At 42.9% G+C, this 25,372-nt stretch overlaps 3 protein-coding genes across 5 annotated transcripts in view; 1 reads left to right on the forward strand and 2 right to left on the reverse strand.

The window, feature by feature from the left end:
* OTOA (otoancorin) overlaps nt 1–2,137 on the reverse strand; it is a 33,318-nt gene extending 31,181 nt beyond the window's left edge. Inside the window, exons 1-5 of the mRNA XM_050317198.1 lie at nt 2,059–2,137; nt 1,689–1,717; nt 1,567–1,597; nt 1,446–1,473; nt 535–622 (exon numbers count right to left, since the gene is read on the reverse strand). Of these exons, the coding sequence (XP_050173155.1) occupies nt 535–622; nt 1,446–1,473; nt 1,567–1,597; nt 1,689–1,717; nt 2,059–2,137 (255 nt within the window). The remainder of the gene's footprint in view (nt 1–534; nt 623–1,445; nt 1,474–1,566; nt 1,598–1,688; nt 1,718–2,058) is intronic.
* Nucleotides 2,138–6,517: 4,380 nt separating this feature from the next.
* Nucleotides 6,518–23,689, reverse strand: METTL9 (methyltransferase like 9). Of its 3 annotated transcripts, none has more exons than XM_050317190.1 (5): nt 23,237–23,689; nt 19,224–19,414; nt 16,818–17,027; nt 16,193–16,377; nt 6,518–7,246 (listed from the first exon to the last, which is right to left on the reverse strand). In XM_050317190.1, exons 1-5 carry the CDS (start codon nt 23,408–23,410, stop codon nt 7,044–7,046), a joined length of 963 nt encoding a protein of 320 aa, XP_050173147.1. In that variant the 5' UTR covers nt 23,411–23,689; the 3' UTR covers nt 6,518–7,043. The 3 variants fall into 3 exon arrangements, with proteins under 3 accessions (XP_050173147.1, XP_050173146.1, XP_050173148.1); XM_050317189.1 differs by having other exon boundaries at nt 6,518–7,249; XM_050317191.1 differs by lacking the exon at nt 23,237–23,689 and adding an exon at nt 22,666–23,004 and having other exon boundaries at nt 6,518–7,249.
* IGSF6 (immunoglobulin superfamily member 6) lies at nt 7,999–12,818 on the forward strand. Its single transcript, XM_050317194.1, has 6 exons — nt 7,999–8,131; nt 9,350–9,700; nt 10,543–10,649; nt 11,214–11,258; nt 11,915–11,998; nt 12,362–12,818. The coding sequence occupies exons 1-6, from the start codon at nt 8,065–8,067 to the stop codon at nt 12,398–12,400; spliced, it is 693 nt and encodes a 230-aa protein (XP_050173151.1). The 5' UTR covers nt 7,999–8,064; the 3' UTR covers nt 12,401–12,818.
* Nucleotides 23,690–25,372: the final 1,683 nt, after the last annotated feature.

Below are 25,372 nucleotides of genomic sequence, written 5' to 3' on the forward strand. Positions count from 1 at the left end.
ATTACTTAAAAAAGGGAAGGAAATGTGCAATTTGATGGGAGGAAAAGTCTGTAGCAGGTCTTAAGCCAAAAAAATTCTCTCTCCCATCAACCTGCATTACCAGCTCACAATCTCATGTCTGTTGTGAAAAATCCAAGGGGAATCACAACACTGGAAGAGAAAGCACTGTAAGGCTCATTAGCAGCAGACTGGAGTCAAATCCCTTCCAATTCCTGACAGAATTATTTCAGAATTGGTTTGGAATTTGCGTTGCAGTTCGTTGCTGCCTTCGCTTAACTTGCACTGCCACCAACAAACAGAGGAAAAGACAGACAGAGGAAAAGCAAAAAGATTGTCACTGTTTTTTCTGCCTTGCAAACTCCTGCCAACTTAGGGGAAAAAGATAACCAAAAAACCTACTCTCATTTAGCTGCTAGACTTTAGATGTGTTAGCTACCTCTATTATTGACTGCCTAGTTTTGGCTACAGGGATAGGTTGCTTTTTAAATTCTTTTTTTAAGATAAAAATTTTCATGCATTTTAAATGTCACCAACCTGGAGGCTGCTAAGAGTAAACACAACTTCCTGGGCATGAAAATATGCCATGACTTTTGTAAGCATATCTGCTGTCCAGACATTAGAACTGTAACAGAAAACAGGACCAAAAATGCCAGTAAAATAATATAACAGGTAAAATAGAAGATTACAAGAGTAAAAAAAATAAAACAAGCAGTGCTACTAACACCATAATGACACAAGTATTCAGCTTTTTGCCCTAACCAGAGTAACAGCTGATCTATTTAATGCAACGAAAATACCTGGTTCGATGAAGAATGGAATGAATTAGTTAAGTTTTTTTCACCTAATTCCACAACCACCCACAATAATCTCAATAATCTCAGTTTTCCGGGGTGTTGCCATTAGTGCCATCTCCAGGAGGTGCTTCCTGGTCTGCTGCCTTTCCCTCAGCAGTCATTCCTTTCAGGGTCTCCTTCCCACAGCTACTGATTTCCACAAAATACAGAGGAGTGGAATGGCCTTTGAGGCTTATACAGCTCTTTCCAATTCAGACAAAATTAGCAAATAATTCAGAAGTCACCAAGAGCTGGAGGATGGGGGGGATTGGGACTGAAAGGGGGAGGTGGACAGAAAGCTGGAACTGCACCTGATTTCCTTAAGCAGCCATTCTGACACGTATGAACACAGTGAATTATCACAACTTTGAAAGCTGCAGCGGGTATTTACCCTCAGCCTCATTCTATGCATGTTGGGGAGGGGGTTGTTGGGTTTTTTTTGTGTGAAAAACAGCTTTTTCCATGTCAAGAGGAAATACTCCTAAATCAAAGTCATCATATGTGCCAATTTCATTCCACCCATAATATCCCAGTTTCTGTGGAAATGAAACAGATCATATCAGAAGTGCAAGATAATATTGAAAAATCAAGCTGGTGAGAGTAATACATTACCTTTGAAAATTAAGTATATCAAGGAGGGCTGCACATGAAAAACGGAACATAAAAAGTTCTGGTGAGATACTGAGGCTTAATTCATTTTAGAAGTGTAAGTGGCAACGACTTTGTACATTACCATTCAGATATTTCCCAGTTATTACTTCCTCCTATGGAAAAAATTGCAAATATAGGTAATAAATTATTATTATTAGATTATAATATAAAATGTTAGAAGAAAGATCAAATAAAAATACTAACCAGAGCTTTGTGTAATAATGGAGGCAAATCTGTAAAAGATTATCCCATTACTAGAAGTTAATTTAACGTTTTATCATTCGTGTTACACAAAAATACATATATTGTATGCAGTGATCAAAACTATATATACATACATAATTTATTTACAAGCACTTAATGCAGTTTGGATTAAATTAATTTACAGAAAAACAGTGAAAATAAAAGGCTATTAAATGAGAATCAGCCTTGGTGAAATTCTTTGCTGGTGTAGCTCCATGAATTTGAATTCAAGAGAGCAGAGACTTTGGTCCTGGTTACTAAACAGTGCTGCACCTAATTTATTACACAGCTTTTTCCATCCACACTCCTCAGACAGGAGTTCTGGTCTTACCTTCAGAGCTCTGACTGTGAGCAATCTCAGCATGATTCACTGATATCAACAAGAAACAGATCTTCAAAAGCCTGGACATTTCTTCTGGTGTTTATTAGAATCAAGAGACATTTGGATTGAAAAGGAAAATAGAAAGGAGAGAGTCAAAAGGCAATATTCACCCCAAACTTTCACTGCTATAAATCAGAGACAGCCTATGCTGTGGAGCGCAGATAGAGATCAGAACGACCTAAAAATGTTTGCTCCCAAGTTTTTAATTTAGATCTTTTTCCAGGATAGAGATATTTTTTATGCAAACACATGCCAAGTGTGCGTGTGCAGCCAGATTTATTTCCCTTTTACTAAGTGGCTTGCTTAATTTTCTTGCTGGTAGCACCATTTATTTACTAAGTCATCCCTTGCCATCCCTGCTGCCCTGGGCTGTGTGGCAGAAAGATCTCTGAAGGACAAACCAGCTGGAAGGGCAGTAAGGGGATACCCAGGGCTTCTCACTGGGGTGTCACTGGTTCTCAGCAGAGAAGACTGACAGACTCCCAGTTGTCCAGAACAAAATGAATGTGTTGCTTTGGGTCAGGACGAGGATCCACACTGCAGGAATGCTGCGGGGTGGGAAGGAAGCTGAGGCTGAGCAGGTCTCGCTCACAGCCCCTGTGCCCATGAGCTGCTTTGGTCCACACTGCACTGAGCTACTGCAGAGAGGATCTTCTGCCTCTGCCCCCTCAGCCTGGCCCTCTGCTCAGCCCTGAGTCACCACCCCCACAGGTAAAACCATTGATTAATCCGATATCGGATGATGCTCAACTCCACAGATCGCAGCCCCGACGCTGGGATTCGTCACTGACTTTAACAAATGACAAACAGGGCCCCGCTGGCCAACTTGGCTCTGACCCTGAGATGACTTTGTTCGGTTTTCTCTCCCTTTCCCTCATTTCAAAGGTTTATCTGCAACACACCGAATTTCTGCATTTCCTTTTGTTGCTGGGTTTGGATCCATTCTTGCTCTCCTTTTTTCATTTTTTTTCAAAGTTCTCTGCCACAGCTTGAGTTACAGATCTGAACATTTGATAAATACGAACTCCTTTCTTGGATTGTTTAATCTCATGTATCAAGGTACTCTTTTATGAAAACCTCTTTCAACAGCCTCCAGCAATACTTCAGTCTATTGCAAATACTTAACTCCAGTCTTGCAACAGAAGTGACTCAAACTGACAGATGATGAAAAATTTAAACATTAGACTTTAAGAACTATCGCCTCTGTCTTGTTTTTACACACACTGAAACCCTTTTCAGCTATTCTTTTGGGAGCACCACAGTACATGTCTCTCATTCAGATATATCTGGTTTCCTAGACAATGAACTTACTTGTGTTTGTTTCTGCCTTTGCCCTATTAATTTTGCAGCAAGGTTTGATTACTCTGCATAGTTTAAATCATGCTTCCAATGTCAGTCCTGATTTTTCTTATTCCAATTCATTCAACTTGATCAGGGAGTGCACTTTAATTAAAGCATGCTAACTCAATATATACAAGGAGATAAAATACTAAGGGAAGTGCTTTTTCACCCTAATTCAGGCAGACAATCAGCAGGTGCAGAAAAAGTCTGCTGTGAAACAGCCCTGCTTGGCAAGACAACCTGTGGGAAATAGTTCCTTTTGTCAGTGAAACTAAGTCTGTTTTCGGTTCACTGCAGCTTTCAGACGATCCCAAATCAGTCCGTGGGCATCTCTTGCAGATCCTATCCAGCATTTCCCCAGAGACTGTTCCTTGCTTATGCTGTGATCAGATCTCTGACAAGTCACCCTTAAGGAGCTCCCAGACCGCCTTCTCCTCTTGCTCCCTCAACAGCCGCTCTTCCATGTACAGAAATCCTAGACATTTTATCACCCTCTCCGATGCAGTTGCTGCCTTATCTGAAGCGGGATAACCAGAAAGCTGACCTCATAATCACAAATCTTGTTGATAAGCCCTCGCACTGGCAGTGCCCACCCCTGCACCCGGGCTCGCAGCATCTCTGACAAAAAGCCCCATACGCAGCGAGGGAACCCGCGAGGGGTCCGGGCTGGAAAGGGAGAGAGGGGAGGGCAGAAGAGAAGGAGACTGTGGGTTCTCGGGGAGAGCCGGGACCCCGGAGCACTTTACCTGCCTCTGCCGTGCGCGCCTCCTTCCCGGCACCCGCAGAGCCGAGAGCTGGGCGGCTCCGGGCAGGGACCCTGGGCAGGGGCAGGGACAGGGACAGGGGCCAGCACCGCCCCGGTGTCTGCCCAGCAGCCAGAGGGGAGGGCAAACACCTCCTCTGAGGGGGGCTCAGAGGGCCAGGGACTCCCCCGGCAGGCAGGGGAGGATGTTCCCCCTCCCGAGATGAAGAGACCTCAAGGAGCTGCGTGGGGATACCCAGGCTGGGCTGGTGCTGCCCCACTCCCCCCATCTCCCCAGCCCAAGCACGGGCAGGGGGCTCCTCAGAGACGAACGGGAACGGACCTGGGCCCGCCCAGCAAAAGGGGGCTGCGGTGTCGGGAGACCAGGTCGTTCTAACTTCGCGTTGGAAGTTTCTGGCTTAATCACACCCTTGCACAGCATCTTCCTCCTGCGATGCGACACATCCAGCGCCACCCTGACAGAACACACGGTTCAGTTACTCTGCAGGGCAAAACACCACACGTTAGTGAGACCACCAAATGCAACCTGCACACTTGTCTCCCACAGCAGGACAGGAACAGCAGAGGGACAAGGCAGGACTTCCAAACCTGGGAGTAATGAATTTGGACGCTGGAATTGCAACACTTGTCCCCTTAGATGACATCTTAAGCATTTCAGGGAATTTAATGAATGACTGGACTCGAGTTTCTTGGGCTGTGAGCAGGTACAAACTGCACACAAATGCTCTCTCAAGGCTGAAAGGAGAAGGAAGCCCCTTTCCTGACTCATTGAGCTGCACTGCTCTCCTTCCCTCACAAGGAACTCTGGCTTTAGAAATTCGGGTGTAGGTACAGTGCCCTCAGAGATATTCTGTTTATTCAACAGGACTAAGCAGGTTTTCCACCCTGCTGAATTTAGGCTTACTCATAGAAAGCTTTTTCCCGTTAATGCTCATGTTTTAATTCCCCATCTCAAGGGTAACAATACTTGTTTAAATAAAGTGAACGAAGTAGATCATAGGAAAGAATAAAACAAAAACCTATTATTTACATTGTGCCTCCTGTCCCAAAACTTCTCAAAGCTATTACAAACTGAAATTCTAAGTGACAGGACTAAGAGATGAGAGACATGAAATGCAGTCCCTTGGGTGATTTTTAACCAGTGGGATTAATGCACTTAAGTACCTTTTAAGAAGTTTGTCTTAACACATATCTGCTACTTTAAGCTAAATTCATTACACATTAAAAAACATTTTCCCACTACCAGATGAGTACAAGACGAACAGAAGATAAATTGATGGATTCACTCCAGAGCATACATAGCTCATTTTCCCAACAGACAAATCTCATTGTACTATGTGCAAAAATTCAACAGCACATCCTGAAACGAGAACAACACTGAGTCCAAATTACTGTTGAAAAACCCCACCAAATCAACCCCCTCACCACATCCTACAGAATACTCACTACTCCACAAAGATGACCGAGAATAAAAGGCACATAAATTGGCAAGAGAAATCATCAACCATCAGGCAAAGCCAGCCCAAGGTAAACCTAAAATGACACATTCACGGCATCCCACCTGGCATAAGATCACCAGTAATTATAAAAACGCCAACACACAACTTTTTTGGACTTCAAAAGCAATATAAATCAGTTCTTGCTTTACTTACCAGATGATATAAAAGCTGAGGTTTCTCTGCTCTCTCACACTTACAGCCCAAGCACTGCAAGACACACAGCTGCCAGTTCGGCGCTATTTCTGCTGCTGCTTGTTGTTCTAAAGCTTATATCCCAACTGCCAGAAATCATCCACTTTAAACAGTTTTTTAAAACAAGATATGTTAAAAAAAATAGCATTTGTTTAGTGCTCCTGATGAAAATGTCTCAAGCTAGCAAAACCCTCACAATCAAGTCCCCAGGGCCCGATCCTCAGAGGCAGCTGGACTCACAGAACTCAAAAGAAACTGCCTGCAAGTTTTTAGAGCTGAAAACATTTGGGAACAACTTGCTCAGAGAGTTTGTCATTACACCCACCCTTTTAAAGTGCAGTTTTGGCAAGTCCTACCATAACCCCTTTAGCTGGGAGATGGCACATGCAAAAGCAGTGAGAATTCATGAGGCTTGGAGAGGAACATGAAGGAAACCCAACCAAAAGTGAGACATTTTTTGTGGACTGTTATCCCTTCAAACAATAATCAAATGCTGTTTACACAAATGCAAGGTGGGGCTGCTGCTGAAAACTTGATTCTCAACACAAAGAGCAGTTGCTGCAGGTAAGTGTGGCTATGGTTACAAAAAAGAACACAAAAGTTAATGCAAAAGTCATCTCAAAAAAGTTTATTAGCATGATTAAAAACGTGAAGAACGACAGTAAGAAAGTAACTTAGCATGGAAGAATATCCATTTTAACAGTTTTTATTCAACAAGGCTTGAACTGAATGGATAAGTTTATTGCCAGATTTTGCTCGATTTCTTTAACAGTTCACACTGTATCAGTTTCACCATTATGAGGAATATTGCTTTTGTTTGGATCTGATCCCTGTTGCAGGTAAATATAAAAAAATATCCCCCATTGCTGCTGGATTGCAGAATGCATTGTTGGTTTAAGAGCAGGTAAAAAAGAAATTCTCAATGGAGGAGTCTGTTTAAAAAACAACCTTTTTTTTTCCCCCCCCCTAATCACACTACAAAGAAATACATTAGTATTTTGGCCTTTAAATTTCTTACACGGTATTTATTTAGCACGGCAATCCCAAAAATTCCCTCCCTTTAAGTAACCATAAATCAAAACCCTCTTTCAGAGGCTGCTGTTCCTCGGGTTAGATTCTGGGGGTTTCCTTCAGACACCTTACACTGGCTTGAGGACGAAGACAGCGTCGTCCAGCACGTAGTAGTCATTGTACATGTCCCCCTCACACAGGTATGGCAGTCTGGTGAAAGCCTCGATGGCAAAACCAGCTTTGCTGAAAACTTCTGGCAGGCTGTTCACCTGCTCTTCCCAAGTCTGCCCTTTGATTTCCAAAACTTCTGAGGGCTTTTCCCACTTGCCACCTACTGAGGAAACAGAACAGTTTTGTTTCAGTCATAAAGCAAACTTTACAGCGCTGTGTTTTCTTACAGAAAGCATAATTACACTGATTATGTTCCATGCCACTCCACACAGGAGGCTGACAAGCCACTTGTAGACCCGTTGCAAGACCAGTTCAAGTTTTTTCCTGGTGTACAAAAGCAGCAGCTTCTCAAGGTTATCTTTTGTTAAATCTTTAACAGTTCCAAGAGTGGCTAAAAGGTACCTTCCACTACCAAGGCTGGTGTTCAGCAGACATGGATAGACAATTTAATAATGCTATTTTCCACCTCTATGACATTCTTTATGCCCACTGTCTGGCCAAAGATGGCTGCAGGTAATTACAGTAAACAGAATCAGCAAGCTGAAAAGGATGACTGGCTGAGAAGCTTCCTCCACATGACAGTGGATGGCTACAGAATCTTGGTGCCTCCAGTGGCCACCTACCAGCTGACACGGTAGGGGCTGCTGAGGGTCACAGCTATAAAAATACCAAGCACCTTGCACCGTGCTGGAGAACAAGCTATCGGTTATACCCAATGAAACAATCTGAAGGATTATAGGTACGACTCTCTGAAGTTCAAAATTTAAAATTCTTCCCTCGTTTTCCAAGCAGTGTCATGCACAAAACCCAAAAGCTTTCTGGTTTGTTCTGGACTTTTAACCAGTCTGCTAAATGCAGTAGTAAACACCCTTCTAAACAGGAAGTTCTACATCTTGTGATTCAGACAGTTCTGCAACTCCAAACATTTCCTAAGTTCCTCTTCCTTCAAGCAGAATCATTTCCAGAGAGATACAAGAAATGGCACCTTTCAACAAACTAAAAAATGTGCTAGTGCTGGCGTTTGACTGGATTCTGTACAGTGCTGGTAAGACCTCTTTTAAATTTCTTACATTTTCTCGTGTAACAGCAGTTAAACAAGACTGAGAATTTTGTGGTGATGATTTGCAACAGAGCTATAAAATAAGAGCAGTGAAAAGTTCCTCTGTGAATCAAGTTAATTTCTACTATCTTCACACAACCTCCAAGGTAAACAACTGCTGGCAAACGCCTTTTCTTCCAAAACTCTGAAATGCTCAGGTAAGCTGCGATTTCTGAGTCAAACCTTACTGCCCTTCCCTGCTCAGAACGCTCCAGCAGCAGCCTGAGCTCAGTGCAACTGTGCTGGTTTGGGAGGAGGGTTTGGGGAGCTCAGCAGGCAGTGCCTACAGGACCTGAGGCCACCAGAGCCCCTGGGTAAGGTGGAAGAGGGGAGGGGATCAACTGCAGAAGCACAAGGTGCTGCCTTGCACCACACAGGGTGCAAGGACACCCACAACTTACATTACTACAATCTGCAGATTGCTGGGGAATGGCTCTGATGTTGACCTGACAAAGAATGAGAGTTTCATTTTATTCCTGTACAAGTCATAGACACTGAATCTGCCTGGATTTGGTGAGCAAAATGACGAAGGGCCAATGCTGACTGCTCACCATGGACAGGCTTATAAATTGTGTGTGAACAGCAATGAGAGACTTCAGTTTATTTTTCTTCTAAGTTGTTTTTTTTGGGATGTAGAAAAGGATGCTGTGAAGCTACTACCTTCATTTTCAGTGCAATAATCTTAATTCCATAGTTCAAATAACTATGTCATTTATTTGAATAAAATTTAAATATACTGAAACAGTATTTACATTATGGATTTCAATAAGGACTTATAACAAAAATCTCCCAGACCAGTCATATTAAACCTTACCTTTCAGTTCCTTAATTAGAATTCTCTGATTAACCTTCCTGTTTTCTCTGCACACATCTTTAAATGTCAGAACTAACAAGTACTATTATTATCCTTAGAAATCCAGAGTCAATATATGTGATGAAGTGGAAGAATATCTAGGAACTACTGTGAATTCTAATCAATGTTATGGAGTTGCTAAATTATAAATGCCTCAATTTATGACATTTCCCCTGCCTGCCATCAGGTTGCCTTGCTTGACTCAGATCAGGAACAGTGGAGAGAGAAAGCCCTGCAGAAATGCTCTGTACTGCAGATTGTACCTTGCTTTTTAACTGTCCCTCACATCACCAATTGCTCCCTCTCAACAGGTGTTGCAGACAACTGCCAAGTCACTGTAACACAACCCAGAGTTCAGGAAGCTGATTCCTCCATGGACACTGTGGTCCTAACCTGTGCTTTCTCTGCCTCTGGATGCTCCCAGTCCCCACCTGAAGTTCTGTGGTTTCGCTTTTTAACCAACACACATCAGGATTTGTGCACTCCTGGATGCACAGACCAGCAGAAGTACAAAGTACGTTTATCAGAGAGTAGCACTTCACTTGAGATCAAAAACCTGACTGTAGAAGACAGTGCTGTTTATATCTGTGGAATTGCCTTCTCAGATTCACTTTCACCCCGTTCCAAACAAACAGGAGATGGAACAGTACTGATGAAAACAGGTCAGTTGTTCATTCCTTCTTAACGAAGCTTCTTAGAAGAAATTACCTTTTCTAAACACTCTATTTCTACTTTCAAGAATGACATTTAAGATGGAAATACCAACAAACCCGTTAAGAGTAGTGTGACTACATTGAAATGTTAATAGGAAAACCATTCTACTAATAAGCATCTCAGCCTCGTTTGCTAATTAGACTGTTCTGTCACAGGATGCAAATGACTAGAACTCCACAAAAGAAAGAAGTTTTGTACTGCTGCTGCCTAACCATACTCTACAGCCTCTTACATAAAGGCTTTAATGAAAATCAGAAGGGAAGTATCAACAGAAAAAATGGGAAGTACAGAAACACATTTTTAGCAGCCATACGTGCAGCAGAAACCAGGGTCTGACCCCGGGGTTCACTGTGCCAACCCGAGACAAAGGTTTCAGTTCTAAACCTTTGACATGCTAAAATACAGAAAGAAAAAAATAAAAAGGAAACACCTAGCTGGATTATTTCTGTATTTCTCCCCCTATCTAACTCAGTTCCAGAACAGAAGTCTGTGAGCTTTACTCAGAGGTACCTCTACAAGAGCAGAAAACTGGATTCCATTCTCTCTCTACCCCTATTAGAAAGGGTTCATAACCAAAACTAACAGGTCTCCATTGCAAACATCTGGGGAAACAAAAAGGAAAATGATCTCACTGAGGAATTTAGACCGAAAATGACCCAGAAAAATACTGATGAGTATCAGGTTTTTTAATTGCTCAGAGGAAGGGGGGTGGAATGCAGAACCTTAAGAAAATGATGTGAATCAGAAGAACTGTCCTTTATTCTAACACTCACTTTTAATAATGGAGCAGGAGAGCAGCAGAGCAGTGGGAAAGTTGCCTTCACCTCCATGATCATCATCTCAGCCCTGCTGTTCGTGTACAGCTCTGCTGTGTTCACGTTCTTTGCGGTCTACAAGGTAGGCTCAGAAGGGCATTTCTGATGTTCATTTTGGAAATCTGTGCAGTTTTAACCTCTCCATAAGGAGATTAAAAACACCTTCCCAGATTTCATAACTCTTATGGTTGTTTTAAAGAGGTGGCTGGTTGAAGCTCATGTGCTGCACACGTTTAGGAACTCTTGTGTGGCACAGACCTGGACTCAACAGCAACCACATTTTCTTTTTTCAGGGAAGTGTCTAAAAGAAAAGGTATTCTGAAGTTACAATTACCCAACACACTCAAAAAGCAAAACTAGGAATTTCCATCTTAAGTCATCAACTCTCTGGATTAATTTCCAGTAAAAGGAAAAAAATTCAAATTTCCTGTCAAAATAAAGTTGTGTCTCAGGCAGGTCCCACTGTACTCAAAGCAAAAATAGTTGCAGTATCCACTACCAGAAGCTGAAAAAGGCTTCACACATGCAAAAATGCCTGATTTTTACAATGACACAAACTGATCTAATGAATGACTTATCTACAAACTGACACTTGTTCTGCTTGCTTCCCTTCTTCTGTTTTAATTGGTTTTTATTTTCCCTCCAGTTAAAACCAAAGCTGCTAAAGAAAAGTGGAAGACCAGAGAACTGTGTATGTTACCACTTCCTTTGCCCTGTCTGTCATTCAGAGCTGCTTCTTTCTGTCTTTTTAAAGTATACTGGGCATCAAATTTGTGATTAATTGATGATTCCGTTAAAGAGACATTCAAAGCTGTCGAGGCTTCACTTTAGATTTGCACAAAACGAGTTATGAGCTTATATTTAACTGATTTTAACTAATTAGTTGATTCATTTTTAACACACTGGATACAGGATAAAGTTAATGTGTGTAAAGGCCACACACAGGTTTTAAGTAAATTTTGTTCAAGCTTCTGAAAATAACAGATGTTGCTAATAATTTTTTGTTTCTTTAAACAATCCATTTAAAGAAGTATTTAAAACAATTCTATTAAGAATATATGCCCCAATGTATCCTTGAATAATAAACCCAAAGCCATACATTTAAATACCCATTAAATAAGTTATGTTTTCTTACATATCTTTCCTTTCCTTATGTATGTTAAGTAATGCAATAGCAATGTAATTCATAACTCTTCTGCCTGCCAAACCATGTGCTTTTAGAGTGTTATTTAGTAATGCTCCAAAAGACATAGTCAGGTAAAAATGCAGAATTATCAAAGCTAGAAGAAGATGTTTCCCACAACTTAAAACGTTGCAATAATCTAAAATGCTTTTAATAATTTGCAGAAAATAAATAGTGGACGAAAAGTTTTTCAAGCAATTGCCCAAGAACTTCAAAAGCACAGGTTTGCTGAGCACTGCCAACAGCCTGTAAGTATCTACCCACCCATACCAAAATTTATGGGGAACCAAGATTTTTTAAGAGTATACCCTTTATATATCCTCTGGAAATAGACTTTTCTTTTTTAAAGTTGATAAAGGTCTTAAAAAAGAATTCTGCACAACAGTCAAAGACACTATAAATCATTCTAAATGACCACACATATACAATTATATATACATATATATATATGATACTATATAATTTATAAAATATACGCATGGACATTTAAAAATGAAACTTCCATTAATTTGTATTTTGCCAAGATGGACTTCGCCTCAAAAAATAACTTCTGCCTTTATATGAAAAAGAATTCACATCAGTCAGAAAATCCTTCTGCATTTTTCCTTCAGGATGGCCTGGAAGATGACACTGTTTACCAGAACAGATGAGCACGTGCAGCACTTCAGGCCTGTTCGGTGTCTGCCGTGCAAGCAAAGGGGCAGCTGAAGAAGTGAAGCTTTTTCTCAGATCTCCTTTGCTTTAAAGGGAGGTGAAGGGCTCTGCCCTGCAAGGTTTCCTCAGGAGGATTTTCTGAACAGCTCACCAAACCCAAGGGCACTGTGCATGATCCCTGTGTTACAGATTCCACTGTCCGTGCTGCAGGAATGAGAACTGTGGGAAAACGGTCCCTCTCTCATGAGACAACTGCTGATGCTTATGAAAAATTTCCTTTTTCAGTTTAGATTTAATTTTATGTCTTTTTTTTTCCTTTTTACATAAACTTGTATGTATTCCTTTGACATGAATTGAGCATTTGTGAAAGATGTATGATAATTGACAGCAACAGAAAATAAACTTGTTTCATAGGTGAAATTCTCGTTTCATAGGTGAATTCTGGGTGTAGTCCTGTTAATGTGATAGTTACTGATGTAAAATAGACAGACCAACAGCTGCAGAGGCCTAACAAGAGCTTAAACAGAGTAAATCCTGTGTATTAGACAGGCAAGCAGAAAAAAATGACTATATAAACACATGTACTATCGTGGCAAAGCTCATTTGGGATGGGAGTTTCTTCCTAGGCTCTCTAGGAAAGGAAAGTACTGGTCACTGTGAAATGGTATAATTAAATAATACTAAAATTCACTTGCTGAACAAAAAATCCCCTTCTTCCAGCCCCATCATTCAAAGTCAGAATTACCTGGAGCACCAAGTTTTGCCTTTCTGTGCCTGTTCAACACGGACACAAGCACAAATCAGAACTGTATTACCCAGTGAAAGGCAGGATAATTTTTTCCTTTTTTACAGTACCTTTTCTTCTTTAGCAGTTGCCACCCAGCCAATCTACAAAATCAGCACTTCTACAAGATATCTGATATGATCAGGCATCCTCCCTACTAAAGAACAGCTGCATCTTTTACCATAGTTTAAATAAAGCAAGGCTTTGTTTAACAAATGAAATGGCATTTCTCACTTCAGCGAGATGAGAACTGACAAGTGAGACAAAGCAAGGATCCATCTCCCACAGCACTGGGTGTTTCCAGCTCCATTTAACAGCAAATGTTTCAGGAGGATGGAAAACACGCCTTTGCCTTCTCATCCCTGTCAATCAATCACAAGGACATTGATGTGTTCAAGAAGAAAATTCCACACTCCCAGGCTGGTAGTGTTCACTGTTCTGAAATGTGGGATCTTTGACATTTTATTTTAGAGAAACTTCAACCAGTCCACTCATGTATTATCTAGTAATGACTTTTCATGTAAATATTATGTCTGTATTAGGAAATACTAAGGATTCTTACATGACCCTCTGAGATACCTGTCAAAACTATAAAGCTGTAGTAACTGTTCTCATGTGACTGGTCTAACACCTTCTGACTCCCCAGGCTTTCTTGGCAAATTTAGACATGTGCAATAATTGCATGACTGCTGTTCTGCACGTTGAAAATAAAGCTGAGAAGGCACAGAATTTACAGTGAAGCTACTCTGGACTCTAGGTGTCACTGTAATTCCAGAAACAGTAAGCCCAGATCTGTGTTTTACTTCCTCCTCCACCTTGCTTTGTTCTATTAAAGCAAGTTTTATGTGATTCACACAGACAGTTTCCACCATTACCATCCCATTGCACCACGTGTAATAACCCCAATATCTCGTTTTGATTTAAATCATTTCTCCATTTCTAGGAACAGATTCTTTACACTGATCAAACACCTTGCCTGCCCCCAACTCTTCTCCATTTGTTCTCCCTCCACAAAATTCACAGTTCTCTATGTGGGTCCAAGCTGGTTTTAATTAGCTGCTACAAGAAGTTACTCGAGCCATGAAATGCTCTCCTCTTTGAATGTTCCAGGTATAATTTCGTTAAATATAAAGCATATGTACATATCTATAATTTTTTAAAATGCATCCAGTGAAACAGCTGAGTGAAAATACTGAAATTCTACAGTTGTTTTGTACATCATGAAGACAGTTTGGCAGTTCAGTGTCTTGTTTCTTCAGGCTACAGTTAAACAGATTTTAAGTGGGAAAGCATCTGTGGAATGACAGTCACTTTTGTCTGTGCTAACTTGCATTGTGTATATGGGTCCACATCCACAATAGATGGCAAACAGACAAACTGAGCATGTCTTTAACTTTCAGAACATATTATGGGAATAAAACTGCCTCAAGCAAGGTGACTAATCTGCTACAAGTCACCACCACGAATAAAATTACGACTTGGGTTTACAAAACACCTTACAACAGTATTTCAGCTTTCAACAAGTAGGAATGCCTAAGTTCAACAACCACAGAACAGGTTTCCAGTCCCCTGGGATTTATAAATTTTACCACTATTCTCCTCCCAGTGTACAATACAAGGGGACTTGGAACAGTTTCTTCCTGAACACTCCCTGTGGAGCCAGGGAATTGTGCATGGTCTGCCACAGGGTTACCCAACAACGTGCACAGAAGAAGGTGCAGGAGTGATTGCAAAACACTCTTGTGTTTTGAGGCTTTGAAGGCACAGAAACAAAACAGCCACCCGAAGTATTTTTCAGTTTCTGCTTCTAATATGCCAGTGACACACTAGAAAGACACTGCTGGTATTTAGAGTTTTAAAGGATTTCTACAGGAGGAAGTCATGTTGTTCCACGTGACAGGAACAACAGGTTGTGACCAAATATTGTTGAAATACTGTACATGTGCATAAGGGAACCCCTCAATCCAATTTAAGACACTGCTTTTCAGAATAGTTACAAAACTATAAGCTTAAATATTATAGTATTCTTCATACAGTATTTCTTAATCTGATGGTATTATTTTTTTATACTTAAAACCTTTTGTCTCCTATCTCCCACCAAAATCCCCCTGACACATAAAAAGAGAACACCAGATTCAGTTTGATGCATATTTGTGATTGCCAGAACGTTATTAGTTCTGTATTTTCTGGGCATCCATGCCTTTCCACAGACAAGTCTTAATACTCAAGAAGAACCAGAATCCAAACAATGACTGATGAACACCAGCCTTCTGGAATTCAAACCACCTTTAGGGTGCCTCCACCAGAATCCACCATCAGAGACATGTAAAGAAGAGTTTCTCTTTTGAAGGTAAATCACAAGGAGAGGTTAATTTGAAAATCTCTCATGTATTTCTTTAAAATGCAATTAGGGGAAATAATGGAGTCTTGGCACTGAATTTTACTCTTTTATGCCTGTTACTAGGACAATATAAATTAACAGAACATTAACAGTGGTCGACACTTTGTATTAGGAGGGGTCTATATTTTACTTGGAGAGCTCATGTTGGAAAGTGAACGTTCTCTCCCTGTGAATTTTTAGGTGGGATTCACCTGGAACACTTGAAACAGTTTGAGCTGAGCTGTTTTATTCAGCATTAGACAGTTCTGATAGTTTTGCTCAGTGGGTCACACGAGAGAACTGGGGTTACCTAGAGCTGAAGGGCCCTAATCAGAGAGCAGTTTTCCCACGTTACTCCAGTGTGGCAACTTGCAGAACAGGATCTGTGACTTCAGCATTTGAGCTTTTCGTTGGTGCCAACAATATATGCTGGTGAATTAAGTAAGCAGCTTACATCATGTGGCCTATTTACCTATGATTTCATACTTCTGAGTATGCCCTGTACAAGTTATTTGCAAAAAAATCAAATAGGAGCATGTCATTTATTAAACATTTAATTTGGAATGCTATATCCTACAGAGGTTTTCTCTACCTGCCTAAATAACTGTTAATCTGTGTACTTACCATTTTCCACATAGGGGTGAAATGGCAGAACCAGTGCTAGAATGACTCTGCCTTTGGTTGGCTCCACTACACTTCTAATATCCTTTAATAGAGTCAGTGGTTGATCACAGCGGTCCAGCAAATTCAAACAGCTGATAACATCATACTGAAATCCTGTGTTTTGCCATTCATTTACACCAAGCACCCTAAAAAGGGAAAGAAAAAGAGATGTGGTCTGTTAAAAACGAGCTGAGTTCAGAGAGAACCACTGAAGACAAAAATTCCCCGTGGATGTGCTGGTTCTGCAGGTAAGGTCAGCCACTCAGGCAATGAGAAGAGACAGACAGGATCCCTTCTGGTCTTTTGGAAAAGAAAACTAAATCAGTGATCAGCATGGCTAAAATATCCAGCCCTGTGAACCTTTATACTGCCTTACAATCATCAGGTAATAAAGGAGACGAAAAACACCACTGGTCAGAGGGAACATCAGATGTGTTTGTTTTCCTGCTTTTGTACAGATTAACCTTTTCTATAGCAATCAGTAAAGGAACTGACTGAAAATACTGAACATTCATTAAATATCACAGATAGATCACTTTGCTGTAATGTCTGATATAAAGGATGTAGGAAGTGTTTGGTGCCATACCTGTATTTCTTCTTCTGAAGCTGCCATATCATTGTTTCAGACAGTTCAGTGGCATAGATTTCTTCAAAGTGAGGACTCATGACTTTAGTGACTTCTCCATCCCCAGCCCCTAAATCAAGCAGTCTGTGGGATTTCCATTCGGGATTTATTTTAAGCAGTCTTTGAAATTGTTCTGGGGAGAACACAAACATTGAGCCCCTTCCCAGCAGCCTGAAATGTGAAAAATGAGAAATGACCGATTTTGTACAAACTTTAACAGGACAGACAACGAAGGAATTTACAACGTGCTTTGGCAGGAAACAGTCAAACATAATAGTAGACAAGGTCACTGCTCAGATAAATTTTAAATCCAGTTCAACTTGCCTTGCACTTGTCAGAGATCAAACACTCAGCCACATGCAGTTACAGTGGTTAAGACTTCAGGGGGAATTTGATTAAGTAAGGAAGAGCTCATGGGGTGAAGCTCAAGAAAATGATAATATTTGAAAAAAGAGGAAGGGGGGAGAAAGAGAAGGAAAGATAAAGGCTGAACCTTATTTGTTACATTTGCAGTTTTGAATCTCTGCCACCAACCTTAAAAAAAAAAGAGAAGTAACAGAGGAAATAAAATGGCTGCAGACACAGGATTATGCACAATGAATAAGGCATAGGATGTGGAACTAGGAGGGAAGCCAGGGAACAAACTTAAAGAAAGGATGGGGGTAACACTGCTGGAGGGGCAAAAGAGGGTTTTTTTAATTCTATTCTACAATGGATTTGCTGCTATCTGCAGATCAACATGAAAAGCCATGGAATAGAAAATAGGCAACTCATTAAGGAATTGGGTAGAGGTGACAGTTGGATTCCTTATGGATCAAGTCAATGACATCCCCGCCCACAACTGTTTGAAGACTCCACAGTGACACCTTTCAGCTGTCAGAGCAGAATTCAGATGATGAAACAGTTACAAGAACAAGGAGAGAAAAAAGAACTGGTCAGTAATAGACTGCAGGTAGATAAATACTATCCTTTAAACTACTGTTGGTTAGCAGGTTAAAGACAATGAACAGGGGAAAAAAAGCAAACAGAAAAAAGGTAAACAAAGATATGAAGAAATCAAAGAATTAAAATCGTGAAAAGGAGATGGCGTAGGAAAGACTGACTATACTAAAAAGCAAAGAAAAAGGTTAGAGTATGCAAAGTCATATTGAAGAAACTAAAAGAGGATATCAAATCTATAAAAATAAACAGACCACATCCAATTTAAGGAGAGCCCCCTTGCAGCACACTTGTGTCAGTCCACACTGTATAATTGGCTCATAGCTATTATTCCTAACAGCATTATGAGGTGTTATTCAAAGCCCTGAAGAGCCTTTGAAAAAAAAAAAAAAAGGAAGAGAAAAGAAGAGACCAAAGGAACCTTTATATACAGCTACACATAACTAAGAACACCACAGGGAAGCTCATAAAGTCATCTGGGTAGAAAATAAGGAAAAAGTCTATTTTTTAGCCTTAGCAGACAGCTCCTATCATATCAGGCTGTGCAGAAGCATGCAGTAGGTGCAGAGGTGAGGATGGTGGAGAAATTGCCTAAATGTAACAAAATGCGTTCTTCATAACAGATAAGCTGTGAAACGCGTGTCTGAGTGGGGTGACGTGAGCAAAAAAAGGCACTGCCTTCTTGGGAAGAAATCCTAAATCACCCATGAACAGCTGAACTCCCCTGCAGCCACAAGAGATGCAATCAGAATAAGAGAATATTGTTTTATCAACTTATGTTTTCCTGCGTTCCTGATGTTCCATCAGTCAAATGTGCTACATCAGAGGTTACCTGTTCCAGTCCAGCTTACACACAAACTCAGGTGGAACTGTTTTACAGAACCAGAGAAAGGACAGAACTCCACATTAATGTCACCAGACTCAACACTTGGTCAGCTCTGCACTGTTCACAAATCTGCCATGACTCGCAGTGGGCACGCACACACTCTCCAGGAAAAAGAGCTGTCAGGTGCAATCCAGAACTGAGTGGATACAGCCACCACCAAGGACTATCCCAACAGCAGCTGACACAACACGGCAGCAGGGAAAGGGCAAGGTGGGGAGGGAAGAAAGCAGAGGCAAGAGACACAGAGAGAACAACCACTCTCTTAGTTAGAAGGAAATTAATACAAGTAATTGTTGTAAGATACAATTAGAGTCCTCTGTCTTTTATTAATTGCAGTTACCTCCCCTGTGCCCCCCTGGAAATGGTGTTCATCAGTTAAGAGGGCTGGGCATGAAGAGCACAGAGGGCATTTCACATCTGAGACACCACAAAGGGTAAACTGCACACGTTGGAAAGCTGACAGATCAAGGGGTAGGGCTGAACACTTGAAAACTCTAAATCCAAACTGTATTTAGTTTACCCAAGATTAACTTTTCACTTACCCATTGATAGATGTTCTAGACATAAAAAGGCTAAAACTGGAGGACACAAAAGAGTGATAGAGCTGGATAAACAGCCAGCCTGACTTCTCAATGCTGTTGTTTAAGAAGATCTGTGTTCCTTGGTCAAGGTGACTCTGGACAAAAATGGGCTGAAGGGATTCAGACAACTGTTCTGTGTTGCAGACATACCACTAGAGAAAGAGATAAAGCATCATTAAAAGGTTCAGCAAGATAAAACCAGAACTAGTTAAAATTAATACATGGAAAGCTACTATCAATTTTCCTAAATATAAAAGTGTAGTTTTTGCTACAGATTTTTCAACAAACTTCAGGATTAAATTCATGTAGAATTGTAACAAAGCAAGGAACCAATTACTTGCTAAGAAATACTGCTTTTAATTTTTGTCTTAATCGTTACCCTGTACTTTGAAGACATCTATAAAATAAATTCCCTAGAAAGAAAATACAGCTCCTCTAGGGAACAGCATCACTCCAATAAAATAGTATGAAGTGGGACTTTTCCCTAGCCATCCTCTGAAGAGAGATCAGCAAGTGCCCTTCCAATATTTTTCAAGGAAAGAAAGAAGACAAAGAATCCAATATGTACATTAGACCACCGCTTGTCTGTCTTACAGCTGAACTATGTTTTTGCACTTACCAGTGCCAACAAGCAGATCCACAAGTCTTTCAAACAGTTTTATCTATGAAACTCCTTCTTTAAAACCTTGCAAAACAAGGCAAACCTGCAGAAATTCTGACATTTTAGGACCCTCACGGTCACCTTTTGTACCTCCAGCAAATCCCTCCCATGCTGCAACGTTCTGGAATGTCAGCACTGATAATAAAATTCAAAAGGCTGCTCATTGCTAGGTTCCAGTGTCAAGCTTAAAGCCCCCTCAACTTGCTATTCAAAAGTTATTAAAGTTTCAAAAGCAATTTTAATTAGGAAGGGCACTATTATTTCTCACTCTCCTACACTTATGTGGAGTTATTGTCAGTCCTTCTCACAGAATGCCATTGTGTCTCTTTTATTACAATCAAGAATTATTCCCTACAGCCAACACCATCTTATCTCCCCCTTGGATCTTGCAATAATGTTCCTTAATGTGGCTGCATGAGTTCATTGTGCACATAGGCAGTTGTGAGTATCCTAAAGAGAAAGGGAGAGTTTGAATAGAACCTTGTAAAAAGTACACATGGAAGGGCAGAAACAATCAGCTGGGGGAACTCCCTGAAGATTTCACACCTAAGACACTATGAAAACAAGTGCTCATATCCTGATCCCTTCACATCTGTTTGCTTTGTTGGGAGAGGAAAGTTCACTTAGTGCAGGTTTACACACTTGTAGGGAGCACAAGTGAGTGATCCTTTCCCCTAAAAAACAGATTTTGAGCAAGTCTGTCCCACATGATGGAACCTGGCACAGGGATCCCCCAGAGTGCTGATTTACCACTTTAGGTGTTTTCTCCCTGCAGCGCAGCACCAGTTAAATGAATCAGCACCGTCCAGGGATTCCCAGAAGGAATCCTTAGTGGGTCATGAGAAACCACTAAAGCAGCCTCCTGGTTACTTTGTCCATTCATCTTCAGAAGCAAATGTCAAGAGCCTGGCAGGAGCAAACAACCCCAAGGAGCTGCAGAGCAGGCTGGGAGGTGTGTCAGGTGCACTCATGAGGCTGCTCCCTCACTACACTGGACAGGTTTGGTGTGGCTCAGACGATTTGCCTTTTGCAATGTGCTGCCATTTCCAATCCAGAAGAAAACACTCAACTATCAAAGCTTTGTTCATACACCTTGGGGTTCTGCACTGAACTGCCACCTGTAGTTCCACTGAAAAACAACAGTCCTGCAATTCTGATCTTTAAGACTTCTAAATATTGACATAAGCACTGGCAGAAGGATGATGGTGACAACTAAAATAACCTTGTTTCCAGAAATTGGGCTTTATTCACAGATCTCCTCTAATTTCGATATGGTTTAGTGGGTATGGTGGCACTCAGTGAAAGGTTGAACTTGATGATCTTGGAGTTCTTTTCCAACCTTAAGGACTCAATGATTCTACAATTCCCCACGGTTAATCCTGCCAATAAGGTTATTGACAAATACCTATACAAGACTAACAAATAACAGAAATTATAGCAAACCGTAAGAAGAAAACAACCCACAAAGGTAAATCCAACACAAATTTCAAACGAAAAAAATGGTGAAAAACAGCTTAACTCTGGAACTATCTCCTCAGAGCACAAACTGCTTTTGTTTTCATCCATGTACAATATATGAAAGACCACTAGTTTCATGAGAGAAAGTGTCTCAGTCTTTCGTATCTTTCCAGATTGTTAAGACTTTTGTTATAATAAAAGTTATAATCGTCACAACTCTTGCCTAATATTAGCAGAAGGATGAACAAGTTCTTTTAGATAATTTGCATGAAACTAATTAAGTCAGTAAAACTGCAAAGTTCCAGGGGTCTCAAGCTGCAATCCTTACTTATGAGTAACCCCACAAACTCAGTAATCATAAGTCTTACTAAACATACTAAAAAAAATCAATACTACATTTGAAATCTTGATCCAGTAAAACAGAAATGGAGATTATCCACTGCAGACCATCTACCTGTGAATGACATGATCATCTCCATAACACATTTCCTTGGTTGACTGGTCTTCCTAGTAATTTTTAACAACACAAAAGACTCAGTCAGATTTTCTTTGTTCACCAGAAGGAAGTTTTTTTTCCATAAACCTAAATTCTGCTTTTCTTTGTATTTATGTAATGAATGAACCACACATGTATTAAACCCCAGTGGTAAATCCTCTCAGTGGCAAGATTCTGGATGTCAATGCCCACCCTGAGCACTAAGACCCTGCAGCAATGGGTCAGCTTGAAGAATTATGGTGCATAACCATAATAAACCCTTTGTACAGCAGTCCTCAAGTGTTTATGCTGTGTCTTCTTCGACAGCTCAGCTCTGCATATTTTACCTACATTAAGCTTCCATCTCCCTTCCCCAATAAGTTTTTATTAGCCCCTCTAACTCCTGTCGGATTTTCAGTTGCATTGTGCAACTGAAGGGGTTTGAACATATTCCAAATGAAATCTATCACACAACCACTGCATTGTAAGGGCATAGCCCCTGACTTCTCCACAAGACACTGACCCATGTGCCTACACTGCCCCAATATAGCACTTAACCTTTTATTGCAGTCGGATCACATTGCAATAACTCATTCCCAGCTTGCCACCTCCTACCGCTCCAAGGCCTCTGTGAGCTTCGCAGTTCCCTACTTTGTTTGTTTTCCTCTGGACGCACCAGTACTGATGACAAACATCCCTGTGATTACAAACCCAGCCCCCTCCGCACCACCACCTGCAGACTCCACGGGAGCCTCTCACAGCGGGACACCCCGGGGGTTCATCCACTCACCGGGGGTTCATCCACAAACCGGGGGGTTCATCCACAAACCGGAGGGTTCATCCACAAACCGGGGGGTACATCCACAAACCGGGGGGTACATCCACAAACCGGGGGGTACATCCACAAACCGGGGGGTACATCCACAAACCGGGGGGTACATCCACAAACCGGGGGGTACATCCACAAACCGGGGCCGCACCTCCCTCGGGAGCAGCCCTGGCCCCGACCCGCCGCGTTGCCGGGGCCGGGACCCGGCGCTGCTCCCCCCGCCGGGCTCTCCCCGAGCCGCCGCCGCCCTCAGCGCCGGTCCCGCCCCGCGCCCCCCCGGCGGGCTCCGGGGCGCGTCCCACACGGGGGGCACACGGCAACTTTCTCACCGGAGCGCCGAGCAGTTCCCTCTCTTTGTCTGCGCTGCCCGGCCCGGAGCCCCCTCAGCCCGCACCGGGGGCTCCGCTCCCGCCGCCGCTCCCTCCCTCCGGACCCCCGGCCCTGTCCCGCGGGGCTCCCCGGGAGCGGGGGGGTCCCTGTGCCGCCCCCGCCCGCCGCGCTGAGGGGAGGCAGGGGCGGGCAGGGTGGCCCGGCCGCCGCCGGGGCTGTACCTGGTGGTTCTCCCTGGCGTCCGGGGCTGGCTGGCGGTGGCTGCCCATCATATTCACGTAGAGGGACCTGGATAAAGGGCTCCGCAGGTAGCGGGCAGGGCCAGCCCACATCGTCCTCCGGAGCACCCACAGGAGCAAGGTGTAGCAGCCCAGCCAGCACAGCCACCGTCTCATGGGGAAGGGGCGCGCTCAGCCCCGCGCGGCGCCGCCGCCCCCCCGCTCCATGGCAGCGGCGGCTCCGCTCGGGGCCCGCGCGGAACGTGCCGCCGCGGCAGCGGGGCCCGCCCGGACGCCTTCGCTGCGACACGCCGGGGCCTGGCGCGCACCCGCTCCCTCCCTCTCTGTCCCTCCCGCGCCAATGGCCGGGCGGGCGGGGCCGCGTTCGAGCTGGAGCGGGGCAGGGCAGGGCAGGGCAGGGCAGGGCAGAGCGGGCTGGCGGCGGCGGCTCGGCCGGGCCCCTCCCTCCTCCCCGCCCCGCTGGCGGCGGCGGCGGCGGCCCCTCGGCGGGGCTCGCGCACGTGCCCGGCGCCGCCCTGTCACCCCGGCGCGCGTGCGCAGAGCGCGGCTGAGGGACGGGGACCCCCCGGGAATGAGGGAACAGCGGGAACAGCGGGAACAGCGGGAACAGCGGGAACAGCGAACCCGCTCGGTGGGACAGGAGCCCCGGGACCATCGAGGCCAAGCTGCGGCCCAACACCACCGTGCCAGCCGGACCGTGGCACTGAGTGCCACACCCGCCCTTTCCTTAAACACCTCGAGGGACGGTGACCCCACCACCTGCCTCGGCGGCCCCTTCCAATGCCTAATCACCCTTTCTGTGAGGAAACGCTTCCTAATGTCCAACCTAAACCTCCCCTGGCACAGCTTAAGACTTCATGTCCTCTGGTCCTGCTGGTTGTAGAGAGCAACAAGGTCCCCCGAGCCTTCTTTTCTCCAGGCTAAACATCCCCAGCTCCCTCAGCCGCTCCTCATCAGACTTGTGCTCCAGACCCCCAGCTGCTTTTTAAACAGACATCGTCTTGCAATGTATAAACCAAAAAGAAAAACCACAACTGTTTCAGGATGTAGCTCACAGGGAAACATACCTTAATTTTGTCACATTGAAAATACAGATAACTGATTGCATACCAAATAAATTAAGAAATACACTTGCTTTTTAGCCTACAACCTGGGTGTGTTTTAATGAGATTTCCCAAAGTTCCTACCCAGCGTTACATTAATATTCTAATGCAGCAGTTGTATACTCAGCATATTTTTCTCTTGACAGGCTATAAGGAACTCACTATTCATGCATATTTAGGTAATAATTTTGATGTATTGTTATTTGCATATGGGCTGGTGGAGTGGTAACCAATTGCTGGACAACCTCAGTAAACTATTTGTTGTGTAAGTGTATCACTTTATCATTCAAAGCAATTAGTGTGCTGAGAGGGGATTTCCACAAAAAATCGAATCACTTTTTTTTTTCTGTTTTCTCCCCAACTATTTGGATAGTGCTTTTTTTTCATTTCTCTTGATGGAAAATACCTATAATCGAATACCTGAAGTCCCAAAGATCTCCAAACACACCCAAAGGCTTTAACAGAGGAGGTATTTCTTCGTGGTGATCCCAAGGAGCCTGGCTTCTGGAGCAGGGTTGGAGACAGGGCTGGCTGCACAGCCTCACGGAGTCTAAAATGTAAACCTTCAGTTCTCCTGATAACATACTCTGATAAAACAACTTTCCCTCCTATTATTTAAACATTAGTAAGAAAGTGATTACCACAAAGAGGTCTTTAAGGTAAACACTGATAGGGATCTAAAATCCTCTCCCCCCAAGGGTAACCCAGGAAGCCCAGTCGTGAGTCTGTCCAAGCTCTTTAAGACAACTCCCACCACTCCCATTGTGTGTTCCTTTACAAAACCAGCTGGGATTCTTTTGCCTGCATGTACTACTGAGCTTTTTTCCCTGAGCTGGCTTAATTCAGCAAGAATTGTGGAGATGTGGCTTATCTTAACTGCTCCTTCCCCTTCCTGCTTGTCTTTCCTGACAGCACCCATTAAGCTGTGGAACCCTATTCAAATGTAAACATCCTACTGGCCATGTCAACGTTGTATATCCATGAATTACTGAGCAGTTCCAAAATCAGAGCAGCA

Source organism: Myiozetetes cayanensis, unplaced genomic scaffold, assembly GCF_022539395.1.
Source record: "Myiozetetes cayanensis isolate MyiCay16 unplaced genomic scaffold, myiCay2020 scf20-37, whole genome shotgun sequence".
In the NCBI taxonomy this organism is placed as follows: Eukaryota; Metazoa; Chordata; class Aves; order Passeriformes; family Tyrannidae; genus Myiozetetes; species Myiozetetes cayanensis.